The sequence below is a fragment of the Coccinella septempunctata genome, chromosome 4 (genome assembly GCF_907165205.1).
Source record: "Coccinella septempunctata chromosome 4, icCocSept1.1, whole genome shotgun sequence".
In the NCBI taxonomy this organism is placed as follows: domain Eukaryota; kingdom Metazoa; phylum Arthropoda; class Insecta; order Coleoptera; family Coccinellidae; genus Coccinella; species Coccinella septempunctata.
The window spans coordinates 16,362,697-16,384,768 of NC_058192.1; the positions used below are offsets into that span (position 1 = coordinate 16,362,697).

Below are 22,072 nucleotides of genomic sequence, written 5' to 3' on the forward strand. Positions count from 1 at the left end.
GGTTTCAGGAAGTGCTATTTAGAATTCAGGTCCGCTCATTCAAATATACCCTGATATTCCAAAATCCACAATACGTCAGACAATGAACATATTCATTGTAAGAGAATTTATATAATGTTTCATCTGAATCTAAACGACTTATATTTCAGCTGAATATTTCCACAATCAGAAAGATTGTGAATGAAGGGGATGACAAAGAATTTCCTTCGTTCATCGTCATCGTAGAATAAGTTCCCGAAAATTGTTCTATTTTTCATTTTCCTTGCCAAAATCTCCAGGAAACCTAGGCTAATTTCGTCATAAGGAATAGAGGGTGAGCTAAACCTTAATTTTAAGACAATATGTCCCTCTACATAACACTATTGTCTTGAACCCTCTATTCACCATCTATTCCCTATTAAGAATTTATGGGTGCCAATCCCTACACCTAAGATCGGGGAAATTTTGGCTTACAATTCTGCTAGAAACATGTACCTCTCCGAATAAAAATTGACATGTTCCAATATTTTCTCTGAAAACATCCTTGTCGAGACATAATTGGCCTGGCAAATTTTCGAATTGTCAGCCTCTGTAACTACTTCAAGGACTCAATAAAAAATTTTAAACCATAGTATTCATGTAGAGGGTCAAGGGATCTTTCAATTAAGGTAAATCTCATTCCCTATTCCCTATTAAGAATTTAGGGGGATATCACGCCTAGATTTCGGCTTACAATTCTGCTAAAAAATATGTCCCTCTACGAATAGAAATTAACCTGTTCCGGCATTTTTTCTGAAATCATCCTTGTCGTGACATAATTGGACTGGCAAGTTTTCAAATTGTCACCCTGTATGTCTTTTCACATGTAACTTTAAGAAGTAGAACGACGCGTCCCAGATAGGTGAATGATTATGATTTTGAAAGTTATGAAACTTCATACACTATCGTTACATTATTTTCTTAGATCATTTTCGAATAAGTCTTCATTGCCGAAAAAATAGTTTCTCAATAAGGCGCACAATTACTCAATTAAAGAAGTCAAGTTCACATTCAATCCGTCGATCGATAAGAAATACCAGTATTCGTTACAGGGACTTGTTTTGTCGTTTACGCGAAAACCTTCAACTTTACCAATCGACAAAACATATTTTCGTCCATGAGAAAACGCCTTTCTTTCTTTGTTTTCATCATGAAATTGCATAGAATTGGACCATTTAAATGTCAAGTCTTAAGAACTTGATCATCTGGTGATAATTCATAACGCACACGAAATAAAACCGAATAATAATTGTGTCGAATCTAGCCTGCGAAACTGGTTTGCAGAACTGCAATACACCGAGAGCAACTTATCAACTTATCTGTTCTACTAGTACACGCCCACCGAAATATCATTTCTTCAGAAGTAAATTCTCAAGTATAAAAGAAGTGATCCGATTTTCAAAAAGTATCATTTGCAGTGTAAGCTCCACAGCAACAACAACATTTCAAAAATGGCATTCAAAGTAAGTAATCACAAAAAGTTACGCATCATTTGAAAAAAGGTAGTTCTGAAAATGAAGAAAACATAAATTTCGATTTAAGTCAATTCTCCTCTCTAATTGTCAAATAAATGCTTTCTGTACACTTTTAAGTTTCAAACGTGAAGAGACAGAAAAATTTTGCTTCCATGTTATGTAAATTAATACCTACACCGTTTTCTTTTTTTCGATATTTTCTTCAATATAATTTTTTTATCTTTCCTATCTCGACAAGGAAGATTTCTGAAAATTCACTTAGCTTACTTATTCAACTAATCTGCTTGAATTCTGACAGTTTGGCTTATTCCATCAATTCGCAAATGTGTTACAATATATTAGTATACCCATATTGTATTTTTCCTATTTTTGTAATTTTTTAATTTCCCAGTCTTCTGATTTTCTTCTTTCTTATCTGAACTTTCTGTCTTTACGGTTTACTCCAGATATCATAATTTTTTTTTTACTTTATGTATTAAGTAGCTAGGTATACACGAGAGCAGATCCTTTCAATCCTTCAATTCGCAAACCTTTCCAACGTCTTTTTTCTCTTATTCAAATCTTTCAAGAATTTTTCAATATTAATGAATAATATCAGATAAGTAATCCTAGAATTCATCAAAAATAACTACTTTTTCCCATTCGGATAACTGATAACACCAAGCATGTCATCAATGGTATAAAATTTTTGCATCCAATGGTTTTGATCTTTTGAAAATTTATTCTTTTGTCAAATTTTCAAATTCATGGATATGATTCAACGTGTTTGGAAACCCACTAATAACACTGACCATACCAAATTGTATAAATAGATGTAACTTTAAAATATCTCTTTCATAATTTGAATCATGAACTGAACTGCAAATCCGATACCATTGATCCAAGAAATTTTAGTAGTCCAGTTTCGGGTCATTGTCGCAGTCACTATTATATTCTTAGCATTGTATCAGCATAATCTCAGTCGTTGTTTTAACGTTGCATAAACGCTCCAGGAAAAATACACTGGTTAAGTTTGACTTATAATTTGGACAGTGAATGTTACGAAGACTATGATAGTGACGATGGTGCATTAATAGACCGTAATAGTCGATCCCACTCACATAAGTTGTATTGACAACTTAATAATGGATATTTCGGTTGTTCTACCAAAAGCAGCTTTACAACTGATGCACTAATAAATTCTTCAATAATCTCTTTTATTTGAATAATTTCCTGGTATAGAAGAAATAGAACGTATGTGAACACTACCATAATGTCATTTTATTTCCTGCATTCAATTTGAAATCAAGATATATGATTAGTATTTCTGAACATTTTCCAAAATAGTTCGTTGAATATTTTACTTAATTGTTACAGCTCATTGTCCTTTTCGCCGCTCTGGCCTACGCTAACGCTGGTTTCTTAGGAGCTCCAGCTGCGATATCCTATGCCGCACCAGCTGTGACTGCCGTCCATGCCGCTCCAGTTGCTTCATCATACTCCTACACCAACAGAATCCAATCTGCTCCAGTAGCTTATGCTGCTCCAGCCGTATCTTATGCCGCACCAGCTGTGACTGCTGTCCATGCCGCTCCAGTTGCTTCTTCATACTCCTACACCAACAAAATCCAATCCGCTCCAGTAGCTTATGCTGCCCCAGCCATCTCATACGCCGCTCCAGCTGTAACTGCCATTCACGCCGCTCCAGTCGCCGTCGCTAAAGCCATCCCAGCTGCCACTTCTTATGCATACAACAACAAAATCTCTCAATCTGTTTCCTACGCCGCTCCAGTTGCCACCTACGCCGCTGCTGCCCCAGTCATCAAATCTTACGCCACTACCTACGCCGCTGCCCCAGCTATCTCCTACTCTGCACCAGCTCTGACCACTGTTCACGCCGCCCCAGCTCTCTCATATGCTTCCCCAGCTCTTTCTTATGCTGCCCCAGCTGCCTACGCTACTTCAGCATACTCCTACGGAAGCCCAGCTGCTTACGCTGCCCCTTTGGCTCTCCAGAAATACCACTTGTAAATAAATATGGAATGAATCTATGGAAAGCAGGCAGACATGTTGCTGTTGCTTAGACGCATTACATCTTTTTCATATTATTTATTTATACATTTATATGTCTGGATTGTAAATAATAAACTGTAAATTTCAATTGAATTCTTCCTTTAACATCAACTCAAAAACGGTTATCCATTTTCCGTGACTGGAATGGAATTGAACTCACTTATTTGTTACCCCAGTAGGTCAGACGTGTTTTAGACAGGTTTTACTTATAAGTTTCACCTGAAAATCTCTCCAACCACACATAAAAATCATTGTACCGCAAAAAGGTACAAATGTGAACTTGAAAATGAGTTCATACAAGGCTATGGTCCACCAGCTATGAAAAGAGTTTTGCGAAACTTTTATCAGATTGGACCTTAGACCAAATAGGATTGCGATGCCAAGAACAATTGAATCGGCAGTTGGCTTCCGCCGTCCGCGAGATCGCCATCTGCTTATTAAATTGGATACTTTACTCAGTTTTAGTTCTTGGTAATGCTGCACAAACAGACATTTAGTCTTGGAATCTCTAACATGCTGGTTTGGTCTAGACCGAATCTGAGAATAGTTTCAAGAACTCTTTCAACAGAGGGTGGACCATAACCTTATGAACTAATTTGTCTGTTCACTTTTGTACTAATTTAAAATGCCTGTTTCTGTGAAATTCACCTAAGAGTCACTTGATAGCAGATCTGCCGATTTATAGTTGATATGTAAAGGTGGAGAACGTTTGGAATTGATGGAACTCTATTCACTATTGGCATGTTCTACTGGGTACTATACATTTACCCAGAGCGCCACCCAATATGATTGAATCGGACACCGTTTCATATTGGGTGGCGCTCTGGGTAAATGTATAGTACCCAGTAGAACATGCCAATATTGAATAGAGTTCCATCACTTCCAAACGTTCTCCACCGTAAAAAAATACTATGTTGCTCTGATGAGGCCAAATGAGGCCGAAACTATGGTCAGCATCTGCTTTTCTTCGGTGGAGCGTACTCCATTTGGGGCCTTGACGCTGGCAAATTGGCTAGTTCAATTCAGATCGTAACACTTGTTGATATTCATATCGTCGGGTGGTATGCATCTGAATTTATCCTTATTATTGTATTCATTGCCTTTAGACGTGATCATTCTTTATTATCATTAATAAGTTAATTTCATATTTCCAATTCTCTAATCCACATCGTGTTAGACTTATTGCATTATTCTCTTGAATATTAGTTGATAATTGGTTTATCTTATCATATTTTTCACAAACTCTTCTTGATTTTTTCACGTTTTTTATGCTAATTCATCTGCCTACCAACTCCCAGAACCACGAAATTTCAGCAGTCGCCTTTAAATGCCGAAATCAAACTCTTATTCAATCGTTTACGATGCGTATCAGAATTATCCGAGAGGAAATTTTTCCAGTTGCTTTCATTCACATCAATTATACTGCCTTTGTTAAAAACCCAGTAGAAAGAATTCCATTCGAAGATATTTCAGATTCCTGTCGTATACGAAAAGCGTAAATATTTCAGATGTCACGTGAGATGGGGTGAGAGTAAAACGGGAAATATTGTTCAGTTAGTTAAGTTGTCAGAATCTACCAAACTGTGATAACACGCCGGGGGTTGCTTCAGTTTTTATGACTGCCTAATCTATAATTGGATCAAATGGGTGGTTGGTCTGAAAAACAAGGGATGGCCTCTGGGTCACACGAGATTCTCGCTGCTATTAAACGTTTCAATTTGGATACATATATTGGGGCACTGAAGGGGAAACGATAACAAATACAGATGATGTACTTTGGTGTGAATTCGATCATTCGATAATTGAATCGCTAATTTCACAGCACCTAAACCTATAGGGCACTGAATAGAACAAATTTTGTTATAATGTATCAATTATACCTTACATTTATGTACCTAATCATCATCACTACAACAGACATTCATTTCAGTAACTTTTCAGGTTTGAAAATCACGGTGAAGTTAATTGTTAACTGGAATACATCGCGAAACAAAAAGAATAGCCATAAAAATTTTGTTGTCACATATTATGTAAGCCGAGTAAAAAAAAATATATCTCTATCTCTTGGCAGATGTAAGATAGATGGAAAGTTCTGGATCAACAACAGCTGAGCACCCTCACACTACCACGAACTGGATTAGAAAGCGATTAACACATTAAAGACTTACTTATACCTACTTATTACATCTGCTGGCTTGTTCCTACCGAAGGAATACAGCAATTTTATTCCTTGATCACTTTTCTTTACAGGGTGAGTCGTACAAAATTTGTTCAGTAGATTCTTGTGGTCAAAAGAAACACTTTTTTCTTATACCATTTTTTCCGATTCGTCATTGTTAAAAAGATATAGCCATTTTAAGTTTTCATATTGAGCTGTGCCACCCCTGGAAAAACAAAATTACCTCCCTAAAAAGTTTATGAAGAGATGCAGAATCCTCCCAGAATAAATTTCAATCGTTACCTCCAGAATACCTAGCTAAATCTGTGACACTACACATCTGTGGATCTTTTCAGAAGAGTTGCATTCGGTCAAAGTACCCCATTTTTCGAATTTTTATTTTTGAACATCAAATTACTCGAAAATGGCTCATTATACGAAAACATATGAAGAATACTTTTATTTTACAAAAATAATTCATTAGATAGCGTCCAACTTAGTTTTAAGAGTTGGATTCTTTGAATTTTTGGGGTAACTAACTAATGGTCCTAATGAAAAAGCTGAAAGACGTGGGTGATATCTTGTGTTCGAAAAAGATTCATCAAATGAATGGAAAACTATATTCCGAAGTTCATTTCACTCGATAAAACCGTTTATGGGATAGAACTAAAAATACCATTTTTATGGTACTTCAATAGCCTCTATCTTTGAAACCGAGCTGATTCGGAAAAAATGGTAGAGAAAAAGAGTGTTTCTCTGGATCTCAAGAATCTTATATTTGTACGTGTCAAAGACTCACCCTGTATATAAGAAAACAGCAATCATTTCTGTTGGCAAATTGATAAATATCTTTCCTCATTGAGATCGACTTCCTATAACTCAAAGGCAAACATAATATACGATACGAAAAGATACATTTTTCTCGGGTAGCATAATTTTCGGGTAACAATGACATTTTCCTGGTCTTTGGGTAAATTTGAACCCAATTTCAGAATGTACTGAAGACGAGCCTGCCTGAAGAGCAGGAAAAATGTATGTCACGTCACCTAAGAAATCGTAGTGCCGCATTATCAAGCAAGAATGCGAGTAAAAACGAAAAATAATCGGGTAATAATATTCCATTATCTTTGGCGGAAAGCATCTCCTTTCGGTTTATGGAAATTTATTACTCATAGATTCACCATAAAGCGCTTTTTCTTGAGCTGTGCGCAGGGAGTATGCATTAAGCCCTAATGCTTTTCCATTCTGTCTGGAATTGCCATTTTACAACCTTGATATGTCTCTCCAGATATTCAATTTTCCAGAAGGATGCCCTGTAGGGATGTGTGAATCACTTACTGTTTCATAAAGAATTTTTATAAGGTGATCGTTGGGTCTCAAGCAATAAGATCGCATTACTGGAATGCGTAATATGGTAACCATGAAATTGATCATTTTTATGGATATATTCGCTCTGAAGATCTGGAACCTCCCCATACGGATTTGAATGGCACTTATTAGGGCTCTTGTTTCATTTAACGAACACGAGAATACTTTTATCATTACCTCTCCACTATACTATACGCAAAGTATTCTTGTGAGTGAAGCCGCAGTTCCATTGAATTAGACGAATGCTAGAAAATCAAAAAACTATTTAGTTATATCGGATAAAAGACCGTGTGTTTTACGTGAACACGCGTAGGTATTATTTTCTTCGAACATATTGTACGTATACATATATATCAGGGCTCAAAAAGTCCTTTGGAGAGCGATGTTTTTTGTCATTTCTTCTGATCCAGAAAAGAAATTATGTAAACAATTACTGTGCTCTATAACCTATAAGCAGTGCGATGGAGTTATACTCTCCGGTTGAATGATCTGTACCTTGAAAGCGTTTTATAAAACGTTCTTCAGTTCACAAAATGACTGTCCCTCCAAGACTGAAACAAAACCTCATTTTCTCTGCAGACTCCTAGACCATTTCATGGCTCCCAAATTTAACTTTACCTACAGTCATCGAATGTGCAACAACACTCGACAAGCGACCGGCAGGCGAGTCAAGAGGGTTCGCACGCCAGACAGTACTCCAAGTACTAGCTCGCATTATTGGAACGAAAATTCTTCGAAATTGTTATTTCCAGTTTGATATTTTCGACATGCTAGGTTGAAAGTTGGAAACCTACTGTGTACCTACTCTATTCTCTATACTCTTTGAATTGTGTAACGTTGAATTGTTCATCATGTCGATTGTTTTTAACGCCATACCTACCGTTCCCGTAAAAAAAGTTCCATGCCATAATGCACAGCAATCGGTGAGATGATGAGATGCACTTGTCCCTCGTGAATCGTTCGTGCCTCAAAATCAAAAGCAGCAGTTATTCCTATTTATGAAGCCAACGACGGCAGGTATATCAATCCCCTGCGAGTCATTTTGTCTGCAAAATTAGCATCCTCTTCATGTTGTTCAATAATCGAATTGGTGAATTCGCTTCGCTTTGTGTGCTCAGTTGGCGGAAGTTGTTGAGTACTTTGTTAGCGTGGAGATGTGAATCTCTTGTGGGAAACGGTGAAAAGTGGGTGTTAAATTATCCAATTTTCGTTCACATTGGCGAATTACAGTCCGCAGGCTCTCGCGCAATCATATCTTTGTTCTTTCTATCTAACTGATTTGATTTTGTTTGAATTTTTATGCAATTTATGGCGACTTAAAATTATGCTATTTCCATAAAACTCTGATGATCTTCGATATCTACTACCTACTCATAAGCTCATTTTGGGAACCATAAGTTTAATTTTTTTTGGGTGGATAGATACATTCAATGTAAGATCAGGTAATAAATGACATATTGAAAATATCGATAAATCTAAAAATTTCCAAATCCATTCATTGGAAAGTAATAAAAAGACTTCCATCTTTGTGGCATGGGCCCTAGCATTATGACGGAAGATACTTGTGATATTGAAGCTCTATTGGCTCTTTGCTAGAAGTTATATGGCCGCTGTTTGCACCGTTTGAGTAAACAAATATTAAATATTAAATTCTCAAATCAACCATTGAAAAAAGCTTTCCAGGTTCCATTTTCAGGGAGCATACTATTTTTTGACAAGGACTCATCTCCTACATGTTTTCGCAACTATTTATTTATACTATGGAGGGGTCCATAATTTATACCCTGCATAATGGTGCAAGTCCGTGTTTAGACTTCACTGTGATCATATCTTCGGTATCGGTATTTATCTCTATCTACTCTTTTGTAGAAAAATGCTCGAGTATGTCTATTTTCATTTCAAATAACGCAACTTTTTCTGTATAATTTATGAAGTTGTCATACATGGATCCTCTACAAGGGGTGGGAGGTAGTTGAGTTTTCTTTCAAACAATTAGGTTTGTTCTTTTTTGTTTCTTTTTGTGCTAGAAATCGATAGACCTTTTGTTTCTGAGTATATTTTGCTCATTGATGGGTTTTTTTATCACCTCTTTTTTATTATTGGTTTGAAATGGTTGAACTTGAAACTCCCAATAATCGATGTTATTCCTGTGCAAGAACCGAATGAACTTTTAGGTAGACAGGTGAGTTCGTTATTGCAGGCTGTGCAATTTCAGTATCCGTTTGGATCGTCTCAATTCTGCAACCTTTAATGAAATGAAAGTCAATAAATTAGTCGCATCCAGTGTTTCCGCAGGAAGTCTTATTGAAACAGCGAAGTCACTTCAGCTCTGCAGAGACAGTGGATTGATTGAATTTCTCTGATGAGGTGATTCCTCGAGCAGACAGCAAACGCAAATAAATTTGAAGACGAACTTCCATCATAACAATGAAACGAACATAAAACCTTTATTTAACCATAACTTCTACTTATTGGAGAAGCAGAAAATGCTAGAGAATGTGAGGATGTTGGTTTATTTATTGGTTCGAATGTTAGGGAAGAGTTTCGTGGAAATTGATAACCTTGACAAATATAAATTTTAAGGAGTTAAACCACTCTTCGTGGAAAACAGCATGGATGGGCAAAATACACCTTATTGTTTCAGAGTTATAGGCACCCAAAAAAAATATAATTTTCAAAAAAATATGCCGGTCAAACTGTATCGTGGTTTAATAACTCATTTTACGTATTATCTGTTTTGAGTTCAATTATGGATTTTCATCAAGCAACGGCCACATGAATTAAATATCAGTTTTTGAATTATTTTCATGAACAACACCTATATTATTGAAACATTTTTAAATGTTTTCTCTTATTTCGTATAGTTCTTATATCTTGGGAGATATTTGTGAAAACCCTTCATCTATATGCAGGTATTCATATAAAAGATTTTAATCAAACATTTTTGTTTATCCCTCAAGTTATGTTCGAAGAGAAATGACCTCAAAACCTGTAATTTCCCTTCGATTTTTGTTTATATGTCTTGTTATTTTTATTTTTTTATAAATGCTGCATATTTGAGATTTATACGTCATAATTTATACAAGATGTGAGGTGAATATTTCATACGATAAATAAATTCTATATAAACAAAGCACCGCGGTACATCATACATATATTTTATCTTGAACAGTTATATTATATATTATAATATATAATATATATAGTATAATATAATTAATATGTTACAGCTTATAATTCAGTGACCATGCTGAGAAAAAGAGTCTAAATTTCTATGACTTTGCACTTTCACATGTCATGTGCCATAGATGATTTCTCTCTTTGGTTTGGTTTGGCTGTCGTGAAAGTCTTTATGTCAAGAATTGTGTGATCAAAATGGTAAGTTTTCACTGGATTTCATTTGACTAATCGCTATATTTCATTGATTTATTTTAATTTTGTAAAATCATCGCTTTTACCTATGTTGTGTGCAACACAATATTTTTTTTGTACATGATAATCGAGCTTACCGAAATCTGAGTTAACCTTAATATTTGTTATTTTTCAGTCTTTGGTAATCCCAGACAAGTTTCAACACATTCTTCGTATCCTCGGTACTAATATCGATGGAAAGAGGAATGTTATGTTCGCTCTCACTGCCATCAAAGGAGTGGGTCGCAGATACTCAAATATTATCCTAAAAAAAGCCGATGTCGACTTGACGAAAAGGGCTGGAGAATGTACCGATGAAGAAGTCGAAAAGATCATTACTATTATGTCTAATCCAAGACAGTATAAGATACCTGACTGGTTCTTGAATAGACAGAAGGATATTGTTGATGGTAAATACTCTCAGGTAAGTCCGAATAACCATATATGCATTACATTACCAGTAGTATGTTATTGCACTGTAAAACGGCAAAAATATGGCTTGAAATACTTTTGCTGGTAGCCTGTGCAAAATTATAAACACATGTATTCCAGTATAGTCAAATGCTTATGTTTGTGGATCTGGCACTTCACGTGTAATCTTTGAAACATTCTTAAGTATTGTCTAATGCTGGAAGTTGTTCTTGTAACAGTGTGTGACAATATAAGATTTAACTTAATTTACACAGTATTATGATATGATGATATAATTTTTTAGATGCCACAGTTTTCAATTGATTTTCTTTTTTTAGTTGACATCATCAGCTCTAGATTCCAAACTTCGTGAAGATTTGGAAAGAATGAAGAAAATCCGTGCACACAGAGGTCTTCGTCACTACTGGGGTCTCAGAGTACGTGGTCAACACACAAAAACTACTGGTAGACGTGGTAGAACAGTGGGTGTATCTAAGAAGAAGTAATTCGTTACTGTATATGTAAGAAATAAAATTTCTAAAAAACACTTCCCGACTATTTTTGAAAGAACCTTTGTCTCATGAATTCCAGAATACATTTTTGGCAAAAAATCTCATATGAAACTGTAAGATATCACATTTTGGAATGAATTAACAACCTACTACCTACTTAACCTGGTGATGAAGATATCAGTTGTATGAAAGAGCTTGAATTAGTGAGTTGGTAGAAGGTTTCGAATTTGCCTTAAGCAATCAATCCACGTGAATTATGAATAACCTATATACAAAATGAATTTCTTTTGGGCAACAAGTGATTATTGCAAAATTTTGTCAGAATCGATGGTTAATTAAAAAAGCCTTCAACTAGAGGTTTACCAATATGAGCGTAATAATACACATGGAACCAAGAATATATATGAAGGAAGCGCAGTCTGAGATCCTACTCGGATGTTGCCAAACGCTACGTTCTGCTCAGAACTAAATTGCCTTCCTATATCTTCATGCCTGGAGAAATATTTTTGGTTGAGCATTATAGAAGGACCTTTCGAATTGAGTAGTTGAGAGAATATATTTCATAGATATATATTTTCATTTGTTAACAATATTGATACAATAACAATACTTTATGAACCAGCAGTGAATGAAAGGAGAACTAAACATTTAGGATTGAATTTTAGGTTACATCACAAGAGTAAAATATGGATAGATGAATGAACATTCACTTCCTGGTTATTTATAATACTATATAAATAGCAAAAAATTACTAATTGACTATATTATTGCATCTTAGATGATATAACAATCAAGTTTATCAATAGTACATTGATCATTTAAAGCTACATTGTGAGCAGCAAATATAGTTTAAGTCTCAAATTTGTGACAATTAAAAATTTAAGATTCATCATATACCTTCAAAGGCTTTTGATTAGAGGTAAAGAGTATTTTTCACTATTGAATGTTGATAATGGCTAATTTAGTTAGCCAGAAAAGGGTTAAATATCAAGAGTAAGTTGGAATGATCTTAAAAGCTACGAAAAATTCGATGAAATTTGTTCACAAATTCATGAAATAATCTCTACATATGCTCTGGGAACTTTGCCCTTCTGTTGCCCTTTCTCTCCTAACATATAGTCATCATCAGTCTTTCCAGATATTTCAGTTACTTTGATCACCTGAAAATAGAAATTTATATTTTAGGTGCTTATCATGCAGAAAATTGTTTTAAAATAATTTATTACTCCAATAAATATTCATTGACATATATAAGTATTATCTGAATTCATAAGCCTCCATTTTCGTGAAAACTCTCCCGCAGTTGGTTTCCATCTTGAATTTTTCAATTGTGACTTGTGACAAAAGAATCTTGGAAGTGATTTCAAGCGAATTACCGGTAATAACAGCGGTTATAAGGGGTTTTGCCCTTGGTTATGTTCCTTGTGGCCCTCTACAACTTCTCCAGCTATGATAACCAACGATAACTGGTTCCTCGCTTGAAATCGACTACAACCAAAGAGGAGTTCCTCTTTGCTACAACCTCCTCGAATACCCCCAGATACCGATTTTGCGTCGAATCGGACTATAAACTATAAATACTCGTAGGCCATATTGGAGCCGCCATCTTGAATTGTGACAGCAAAATTATAATCTAAGATATTTATGATAACGCAAAGTAGGGAGGATTATAACTATGAATCAACACTCACCTCGTTAGCATAAAGCTTCAATTCAGAGGAATCCTTTGGTTCATAATTGTACAATACTTTTGCCATTTGAAAATTTTCTTTAGGATTACCAGAACTGCCATTTAGAACAGGAGAATTATCAGAACTTGCTCCCGGTTTTGTGTTCAAGCTGCGAGTATTAAATAAAATAAATGGCATCTATTTAACTCAGTTACAGTGCAAATAACAACAAAATATATACTTTTCTATATAGTAATGAACGTGGGCTAACATAAGATTGTTGAATTCCATATCCGAAATGATACTAGCAATTTAGTACCCACTATTCATGCAAATGCTCACTAAAACAAAATATAAATGAAAAAACCTACTTCAAAATCTACAAATATATACAACAATAGAGTTTGTGAAATAAATATTGATTCTGAAGCATACATGATTCATTTTCATAAAGCAATATCAAAAAACCAAATATTTAAGCCGCAATATGAAAGTTTGATGATTTGTTTCCAATCAAATAATTATAGAATTGGCAGTTGATTGAGATCTGAATAAGGGATGTGGGATATGCAGTAGTATATTCTAATCTATAAAAAAATTAAGTTGTGCAAATGACTGCAAAAAAATAATATTCGGAAAGCTTAAAAATCGGAAATGAAATAAGACATCTTTCACTTCTTCGGATACGAGGTAACTTTTAACTAATATTATTCATAACATATAACATGCGCCTCACTGCAAACGGTGTTACCTATCAACTAATATTCAATACTTTGCTCTTTTCTATGTAAGATGTCTAAATCTAGAGTTTTAGACATCTTATTTCTAAGCGAAATCTATATTCAATATCTGGTATAAATTTTCCAGAGAACTTTCAATGTCAGAATGATGATCTATCAATTCATGCACTTTGTATTGAAATGGTCATTCTCCTAAATAGCAAGTGCGGAAAGTCATACTTTGCTGTTCGCGACTGCCGTTGACGGACAACCTAGTTGGGAACATTATTTTGAACTTTTTATCTTTTTTTCTCAATTTTCCTTCACTCATTTCAGTTTCTTAAATACTACTTTTCAGCACCAGTGCGAGGACTTTCGAAACTAAAATGATTGCGGGAGTGAAGTGTCTTTTAGCACTTTTAAATTTGCGTGCCGGATTCGTACAGGAAAGAAAAGTAACTTACGCAGATACATATATTTTCATTCGCATATGTACATTGACTAGTGCAGATTTTTGAACTGGATTATGATTTTCCCTACAGTACATTTTATTTAGGGAGGGGAGATGCGCAAAGATATTTTCTATATTGAATATATTACATTCTTCCCCCTTTGCAATTAACAATAATAATTTTTCATAAGGTAAGTTAACATACTATACATTTCCAATTTGATAATTTTACATACTTATACCTACTAAATATTACAAATATAAATGTACAATTCAGGTATCATGGAACAAAACGTTTTGGAGGTTTAACAATTCTTTTTGGTCTATCTGAGTGAACAACAGGTGGATCTACTTCTACATTATCCCTATTTACATCTGTTTCTGAGCTTGAATTAAGAATTGTTTCATTATTAATTACATTTTTTACTGGATAATTAATGTCATTAAATGTCTTCATAATTTGATTCGAATGTCTTTTCCATATTCTATCCAAAGTGAAAATTTTGACTAGAAATGTTACTTTGCCAACTTTCTTGACTATTTGGCCTTTTATCCAATTAACAGAATTTGGATCTCTATAATCTTTAACTATGACAACATCATTCACCTCGAAATTAACTTTATTTTTACCCTTAAAATTTTGCTTCTGTACTTGTTGATTATGTCTTACCCTATTTTCTATAGACTTACAGGGTGACTTATGTAGTAAAGCATCAAATCTGGTTCTTATATTTCTGCCAAACATAAGTTGAGATGGGCTCACACCAGTAGTAGTGTGCTTGGTAGTGCGATAATCTAATAAAAACCGCGAAAGAATTGTGTTAGTGTCCACAGGAGTGCCCTCCGAAAACGACCTCTTGAGGCAATTTTTAATAGTCTTAACAGAATTTTCCGCAGCACCATTCGATTGAGGATGAAAAGGTGGACTAGTTACATGAGAAATATTATTATTTTTTAGAAAATCTTGAAAATCTGCGGAAGTGAAACAAGAAGCGTTATCGGAAACGATTGTTTCAGGCAAACCAAACCTGGCAAACGATTGTCTCAAAAATTTAACTGTCATCTGGGTACTCGTAGATGCAGATTCAAATACTTCAAGCCATTTAGAATGAGCATCCAAAACAATCAGATAATGTTTATTTTTAATAGGCCCTAAAAAATCAATATGCAGTCTTTGCCACACTTCTGTTGGCCATTTCCATCCTGCCAAAGGGACTTTGGGAGGATTGTTAGAATTACTTGAACAACCAATACATTTCTTAACCAAACGTTCAATATCTTTATCTAGGTTAGGCCACCAAAAATGAGATCTGGCAATACTTTTCATTTTTACAATACCCAAATGACTCAGATGTAAATTCCCAAGAAAATCTTGACGTAATTTAGTGGGAACCACAATCCGATGGTTCCAAAACAAACAATTATCAGATATGGCAAATTCAGATCGTCTTGAAAAATAGGGTCGGATACTTGGGTCATTTACATACTTTGGCCAACCCTTGATCATTAAATCCTTAATTTTACTCAATTCAACATCTTTGAGTGTTTCCTTCTGAACCTCCTCAAAATTTACCGGAAAACGATCACTTTTTGCTAAGAAATTACAATAAGGTAAATCAACATCATTCTGAAAAGTGTCTTGTGTTGAAGTTTCAGGCAACATTCTAGACAGGGCATCTGCGTTATTTTCTGTAGATTTGACGTATTCAATTTCATAATCGTAGTTCGAAAGAATGACAGCCCAACGTCTAAGCCTGTTTGCCGAAAATTGAGGAATGGATTTTTTATTTCCAAAAATTGCCATCAAAGGCTTATTATCTGTTACCAAGGTAAATCTTTTAGCGTATAAATATTGGTGAAATTTTATGACTCCAAAAATTATAGCAAGGCCCTCGCGTTCTATTTGAGAGTAATTTTTTTCAGCCCTGGTTAACGACTTTGAAGCATAAGCAATAGGTCTTTCAGCTCCGGAAGGATAAGTATGACTCAATATTGCCCCAATACCGTGAGGACTAGCATCTATAGTTAATTTAATTTTTAAGTTTGGATCGAAATGAACCAAGACTTCTGTTGATTTCAACAGATATTTAATGTTTTGAAAAGATTTTTTGCAACTTTCTGTCCATTCCCACTTTGCATCTTTCTTAAGTAATTGATGCAAGGGATAAAGAACAGTAGACAGGTTTTTAACGAATTTACCATAGTAGTTAACCATGCCTAAAAAAGATTTCAGCTCACTTACATTCTTAGGTTCAACGAAATTTTCAATTGCCAAAGTTTTAGATTCACTTGTATGTAAACCTTCTCTATCTATTATATAACCCAAATATTCAACACTATTTTGAAAAAATTTACATTTCGATGGACTTAATTTAAGACCAGAATTTTTTAATATTTTCAAAACTTCTCTTAATCTACTTAAATGTTCGATTTCATCTTTACCCGTGACTAAAATATCATCCAGGAATACTACTACTCCTTCCAAACCACTTAGTAAAGATTCCATCAATTTTTGAAATTTGGAAGGTGCTGAGGAAATTCCGTAAGTCAGTCTATTATATTTGAACAAACCCTTATGTGTTACAATCGTGGTAAGTTCTTTCGATTCTTCATCTAAGCAGATTTGTTGATATGCATCAGAGAGGTCCATTTTCGAAAACTGAGATCCTCCTTGTAGACGTCTAAACAAATCCTCAATGCGTGGAAGGGGGTATTGGTCGACTTCGATACAAGGGTTAATGGTAACCTTGTAGTCGCCACATAGCCTCACAGACCCATTTTTCTTTAACACAGGTACTACTGGAGTTCCCCATTTACAATAATCCACAGGAGAGATGATGCCTAGAGAAAGCAGACGATTAATTTCATTTTCAACAGGTTCTTGTAGAGCATATGGAATAGGACGAGCTCTAAAAAATTTTGGCGTAACTGAAGTGTCCTTTAATTTTAGATTGATATTTCCTTTATTAAATTTTCCTAAACCTTCAGAAAAAACTTCATGAAATTCGGCAATTAAACATTTAGTCTTTCCATCAACATCATTGATAAATTGTAAATTAGAAAAACCAATATTATACATATTCATGAAATCTCTTCCCAAAATTGGTGCACCACCATCTTTCATAATGTAAAAATTTATACTATTTACAACATTTTTATACTTTACATTTAATGGTAATATGCCTAAAGGTTGAACTCTAGTTCCATTGTAAAAGTATAAAGACTTATCAGATGGTTTTAACTTATGCGTTCTTTTAAATTTTTTTTCAAATAATTTTTCTGACATACAAGAGATACTGGCTCCTGAATCGATTTGACAAGAAATAATTATCGATTCTATCATTATATCAATTTGAAAAGGAATGTTTTCATTATTTTCATTCAAAACATATAATGGAACATCATCTGTTTGATCAGGAATTTCAACAGTATCATTGTTTATATAATTATGTTGATTTTTGTTTTTTCTATTGAAACAGACACTTGAAAAATGACCTTTCTTTTTACAAAAATTACAATAATTATTTTTGAAAAAGCACTTATCTTTTGTGTGTCCTTTTTTCCCACAACAGGAGCATCCATGTTGCTTTGGTTTTCCTGATGATTTCTCTGCGGCGGCGTGTCTCTGGTCACCTGACCTATGACGTGGCCTGTCATTGCTGCGGTTGCGTATGAGGTTGATTGGTTCGGTCTTGACTGATTGCGAAATTTGATAACTTTGGGATGCCGCCATTTTGTTTTCTGCTACGGTGATCGCTTGCTCAAATGTGATATTTTTGTCTTCTTCCAGGAGTCTGTCTAGAATGATCCCTTTTCCAAAACCACAGACAAAACGATCTCGCAAACAAATGTCCAATTCAGCCCCAAACTCGCAAGAGACTGCCAAACTCCTTAAGCGTGCAGCCCACTCTCGAATTGTTTCTTCCGGCTCTTTTCTTGAAGCGAAGAATTTGAAACGTTCAGCCAACACTGACTTCTTCGGTTGAAAATGTCTATCAAATAATTGTATCAGAGCATCAAAACTTTTTGCTTCAGGCAATTCTGGACTACATATGCTGAAGATGATTTTATAAGATTCTTCGTCCAGCATGTTGAGAAAGATTGCTTTTTTCTTATCAGAGTCTGTTATATCATTAGCACTGAAATAATTTTTCAACCTTGCCTTGTAAATATTCCAATCGGTGATATTCAACTGAAATTCTCGTAGTTGACCGATGAAAGATGTGTTTGCCGACGTCGCCGCTGCTCGATCGCCCGGCATGATGGACACGTGTGTCACTGATAAATTTCACCTCACAAGAAATAAAATTCGTTGAATACTTGTAAATAAGATTATTTAAGTCCGAAAATATAACTTTTAATGTCCGTTATCCTCGTCGCCACTGAAGTGTCTTTTAGCACTTTTAAATTTGCGTGCCGGATTCGTACAGGAAAGAAAAGTAACTTACGCAGATACATATATTTTCATTCGCATATGTACATTGACTAGTGCAGATTTTTGAACTGGATTATGATTTTCCCTACAGTACATTTTATTTAGGGAGGGGAGATGCGCAAAGATATTTTCTATATTGAATATATTACAGGGAGTGAGTAAAAAAGGACGGGAGTAAAGAAAGACTTTTTACTTCACAAAAAAATCGTTGAAAACAAAATAAATTTTTCACGATATCACTTGCTTTATTGTGGCGGGATTTTTATATTCTAAGTGAGGGATGAGGAGGAGAATTTTTTTCGAAAAAATAAACCATAAAATTTCAAGCAGAGATTACTGAAGCTAAATGCTCGTGAATTCTAAATCGGAATCCGTTATAACTATCTGAGTGAAGGAAGCAGGGGAAGAAACGCATGTATTATTTGGGACAGGTGGTTCAAGATCTTCGCTGTTAAGCCTCAGGACCGGTCCAGGTTTAGGCGCAGTACTGAAAAAATGGAATTAGGTTATGCATCAATCAGATGAAATTTTCTGCCACTACTCTATAGCAACTATAAACTGAGTTCAGTCGATTTGAATGAGCAATTAAACTGTTTTGAACTAGTATAGCAATATGAAGAATTGTCATTTAGTAGATATCTACGACAACATATTCATGCATAGTGGAACAAATAGAAAATCTATGGTTTTAAAAACAATTCGAGAAAAAAATCTGATTCCTTCTATGCATATTGAATGCTCACACACACCCATATTGTTCGAAATGGGAAAAGCATTGACATTAATTAGGAGCTTTTGTGTGCTTGTACAAATTCATAACCCAGAGTGATCTGATCAAGTTGGAAATTCGTACTTGGCAATGAAATATCCCAATCACCTAAAAAAATATTACTTCTTTTGTTTTTTCGATTTTGAAAGAAAAATAAATTGATATGTCAACCCCTTGAACAAAAACACACCTCCTAGTAAAAAACTGGGAGGACTGCTGCACTGGCCAAGTAGCGCTCTACTTTTACCAAGCCCATGATTAAAAACTATGATACAGAATCATTATTGCAAATCTGCAAATGTTTTTAAAACCCTAAACCTTTCATCTTTTCAGCCCAAACAATTTTCACATAAAAATTTCAGTTCTATTATAAAATTTCACATTTCATTTCAATGGTGAGCAATTTGATTGGTGCTATTCCATGTTCAACAAGCACTCTACATGCAAATAGAAAAGATGTACTTACTTAGAGAGCTCATTTTGGAGATCAGTCATCACAGTAGCGCACTGTGAATAGAAACGAGCCTGTGTTTCAACAAACTCATGGAGAGACCTTAAATGGCTAGCATGTGAACTGCTGATACCTTCAAGTAGAAGCTTTGTTATCTCAGCTTGTCTATCAAATTCTGATTGAGCTATTCTCAAATCACGTTCAGCCTATGAACAAATACAAATAATGAATTACCATTTTTTTTTTATTCATTTGATATGTACGCATATTTTCTGAATACATTTTATTGTAGGAGGACCCTAGAATTACCTGCTCCAATAGAGTCTCAGGAGAAATACCATCTTTCTAGGTGAGCATGAAAATATGTCAAAGAAATGAAAACAAATTATTTCATTTGAAGGTAACTTATCATCACAACAGGTCTACAAACGAATAGAAGAAATAAATTGAAAATTTCTCAGCAACTATTAGCAATTGCTTTTTATTTAGGCTGAATTTTAATACAGACATAAAGCCATTATTCTTCAAGTTATTTCTTCTCTATAGAAGAAATCACTTCAACTAGCATCTGTCTAAACAGATTTTCATTGAAATCTTTGTATATTCCTTTTATATAAACAGTGTTTTCCAGCAAATTTCAATACAAATGATTCACACAAATAATTCGACTAGGGAAGTAGGTTATGCAAGATGGCAATTTTACAAAAATCGTATATGAAACAAACATTGGATTATCCCAATTTTCAAATGCCACATTCGAAGACATGGCATTGGAAATAAAAACTTTTAGATGGTTTCATACCATTTCTTTTCATAATTCCAAAAAGTTCTTATAGGTTTTCAAAAAGGACAAAGATTTCGTAAAAACAAAAAAGTCTCAACAACAAAATAATATTGAATACAAACAAGAAATTTACTTACTGATTGGTGGCCTAACATACTTCTTGCTTTACGGACTCTATTCTTACAAGCATCCAAATCCAACCTACACAAAGAAGTGTATTCATATTTCAATTATTATTGATGATATAGAGAATTTACCTCTTTGTTTCAAGAAGACTTTTTTCTTTGAGAATAGTTTTAACTTCTGTGTCAAGGAACTTTCTCAAAGGTTGTGTGAAACACAAAGCAGCAGAGCCAATAAAATCCCTTTCAACTTGACCCAGTTTTTGTTCATGCTGCCCAACTTTGATCAACGTACCCCCATAAGCTGTACCAGGGCCATAAATATTGCCTGCCTCTACCATATCCAGGCCTAAGTATTCTAAATTGCTGAGCCTTGAAGGTCTTTTTCCTTCTATCTTTTCATAAATGAAATCTTCAATTCTGTTACCAGGGTTGGGAATCAATACAGCCTCAGTATTACGAACAATTTTCTCCGTACAATTCTTAGTGTTTTCAGCTCTATCCCACAGGTACTCAAAGTGGGCGTCAAGTTCCGTTTTCTCAGAAGTGCCCAATTTTTCCTCAGTTAGCTGCAAGGAAAAGTATTAGAACGTCATACTTCATTATAAGAATTTCCAACTTCGTAGTAAATTTAATGCATTATTTCGTAGAGTTCACCTGTACAACTCGGCTTAACGCAGCACCAGCATCTTTCACCATTTTTTTAACGTTAAAATCCATTTTTATTTCATATACAATTTGCTATTTTCTTTCAAACCATCACACTACTTCCTATCGATTAGCTCTTTGCGCACAAAAACAATATTAATTTGAATCAGTCGTCAAATTTGACAACTTACATAGAAAGGTATTTGTTATTAAACATGTCCTGTGAAAAGAATACCACTGTTCTGTGAGTGGGATGGTTTCATGAATTTCGATTTTCTTTTAATAACTCATTAAAACAATAAAGACAATTTAAGCGTATATATTCCTGGTCTTTTGGTTCAATTCAGAAATAAATTATTATTTGGCAAAAATATCAGAGGTTCATCAATGGTGTCATCCATAGGCGTAGTTAACTTTGTTTTTCTGGAATGGAGTGGAAGTAGTCATTTTGCTGCTTTCCATATGTTTGGAAATGAAAGATTCTAGAAGTTTAAATAAAAATTGAGAATACTCTAATTCAAAATATTTTATTATATGTATTGGCGCATATGCATTAGGCACGTACTTATCTATTTAAATATATTTAGCGCTTTGAGCAAACCAATAACTTTCGAGTTA

The 22,072-nt window shown here is 34.5% G+C and overlaps 3 protein-coding genes across 4 annotated transcripts; 2 read left to right on the top strand and 1 right to left on the bottom strand.

Annotated features, from left to right (window-relative positions):
- Positions 1-1,250: 1,250 nt before the first annotated feature.
- On the top strand, positions 1,251-3,633 carry LOC123311558 (cuticle protein 16.5-like). The gene is made up of 2 exons (XM_044895596.1): positions 1,251-1,481; positions 2,850-3,633. Exons 1-2 carry the CDS (start codon positions 1,470-1,472, stop codon positions 3,501-3,503), a joined length of 666 nt encoding a protein of 221 aa, XP_044751531.1. The 5' UTR covers positions 1,251-1,469; the 3' UTR covers positions 3,504-3,633.
- A 6,676-nt stretch (positions 3,634-10,309) lies between these two features.
- On the top strand, positions 10,310-11,440 carry LOC123311222 (40S ribosomal protein S18). Its single transcript, XM_044895055.1, has 3 exons — positions 10,310-10,449; positions 10,619-10,906; positions 11,232-11,440. The coding sequence occupies exons 1-3, from the start codon at positions 10,447-10,449 to the stop codon at positions 11,397-11,399; spliced, it is 459 nt and encodes a 152-aa protein (XP_044750990.1). The 5' UTR covers positions 10,310-10,446; the 3' UTR covers positions 11,400-11,440.
- A 519-nt stretch (positions 11,441-11,959) lies between these two features.
- LOC123311045 (endophilin-B1) lies at positions 11,960-21,619 on the bottom strand. 2 transcript variants are annotated; one of them, XM_044894800.1, is made up of 7 exons: positions 21,464-21,619; positions 20,942-21,375; positions 20,822-20,885; positions 20,210-20,245; positions 19,916-20,106; positions 13,097-13,244; positions 11,960-12,565 (listed from the first exon to the last, which is right to left on the bottom strand). In XM_044894800.1, the coding sequence occupies exons 1-7, from the start codon at positions 21,524-21,526 to the stop codon at positions 12,455-12,457; spliced, it is 1,047 nt and encodes a 348-aa protein (XP_044750735.1). In that variant the 5' UTR covers positions 21,527-21,619; the 3' UTR covers positions 11,960-12,454. The 2 variants fall into 2 exon arrangements, with proteins under 2 accessions (XP_044750735.1, XP_044750736.1); XM_044894801.1 differs by lacking the exon at positions 20,210-20,245.
- Positions 21,620-22,072: the final 453 nt, after the last annotated feature.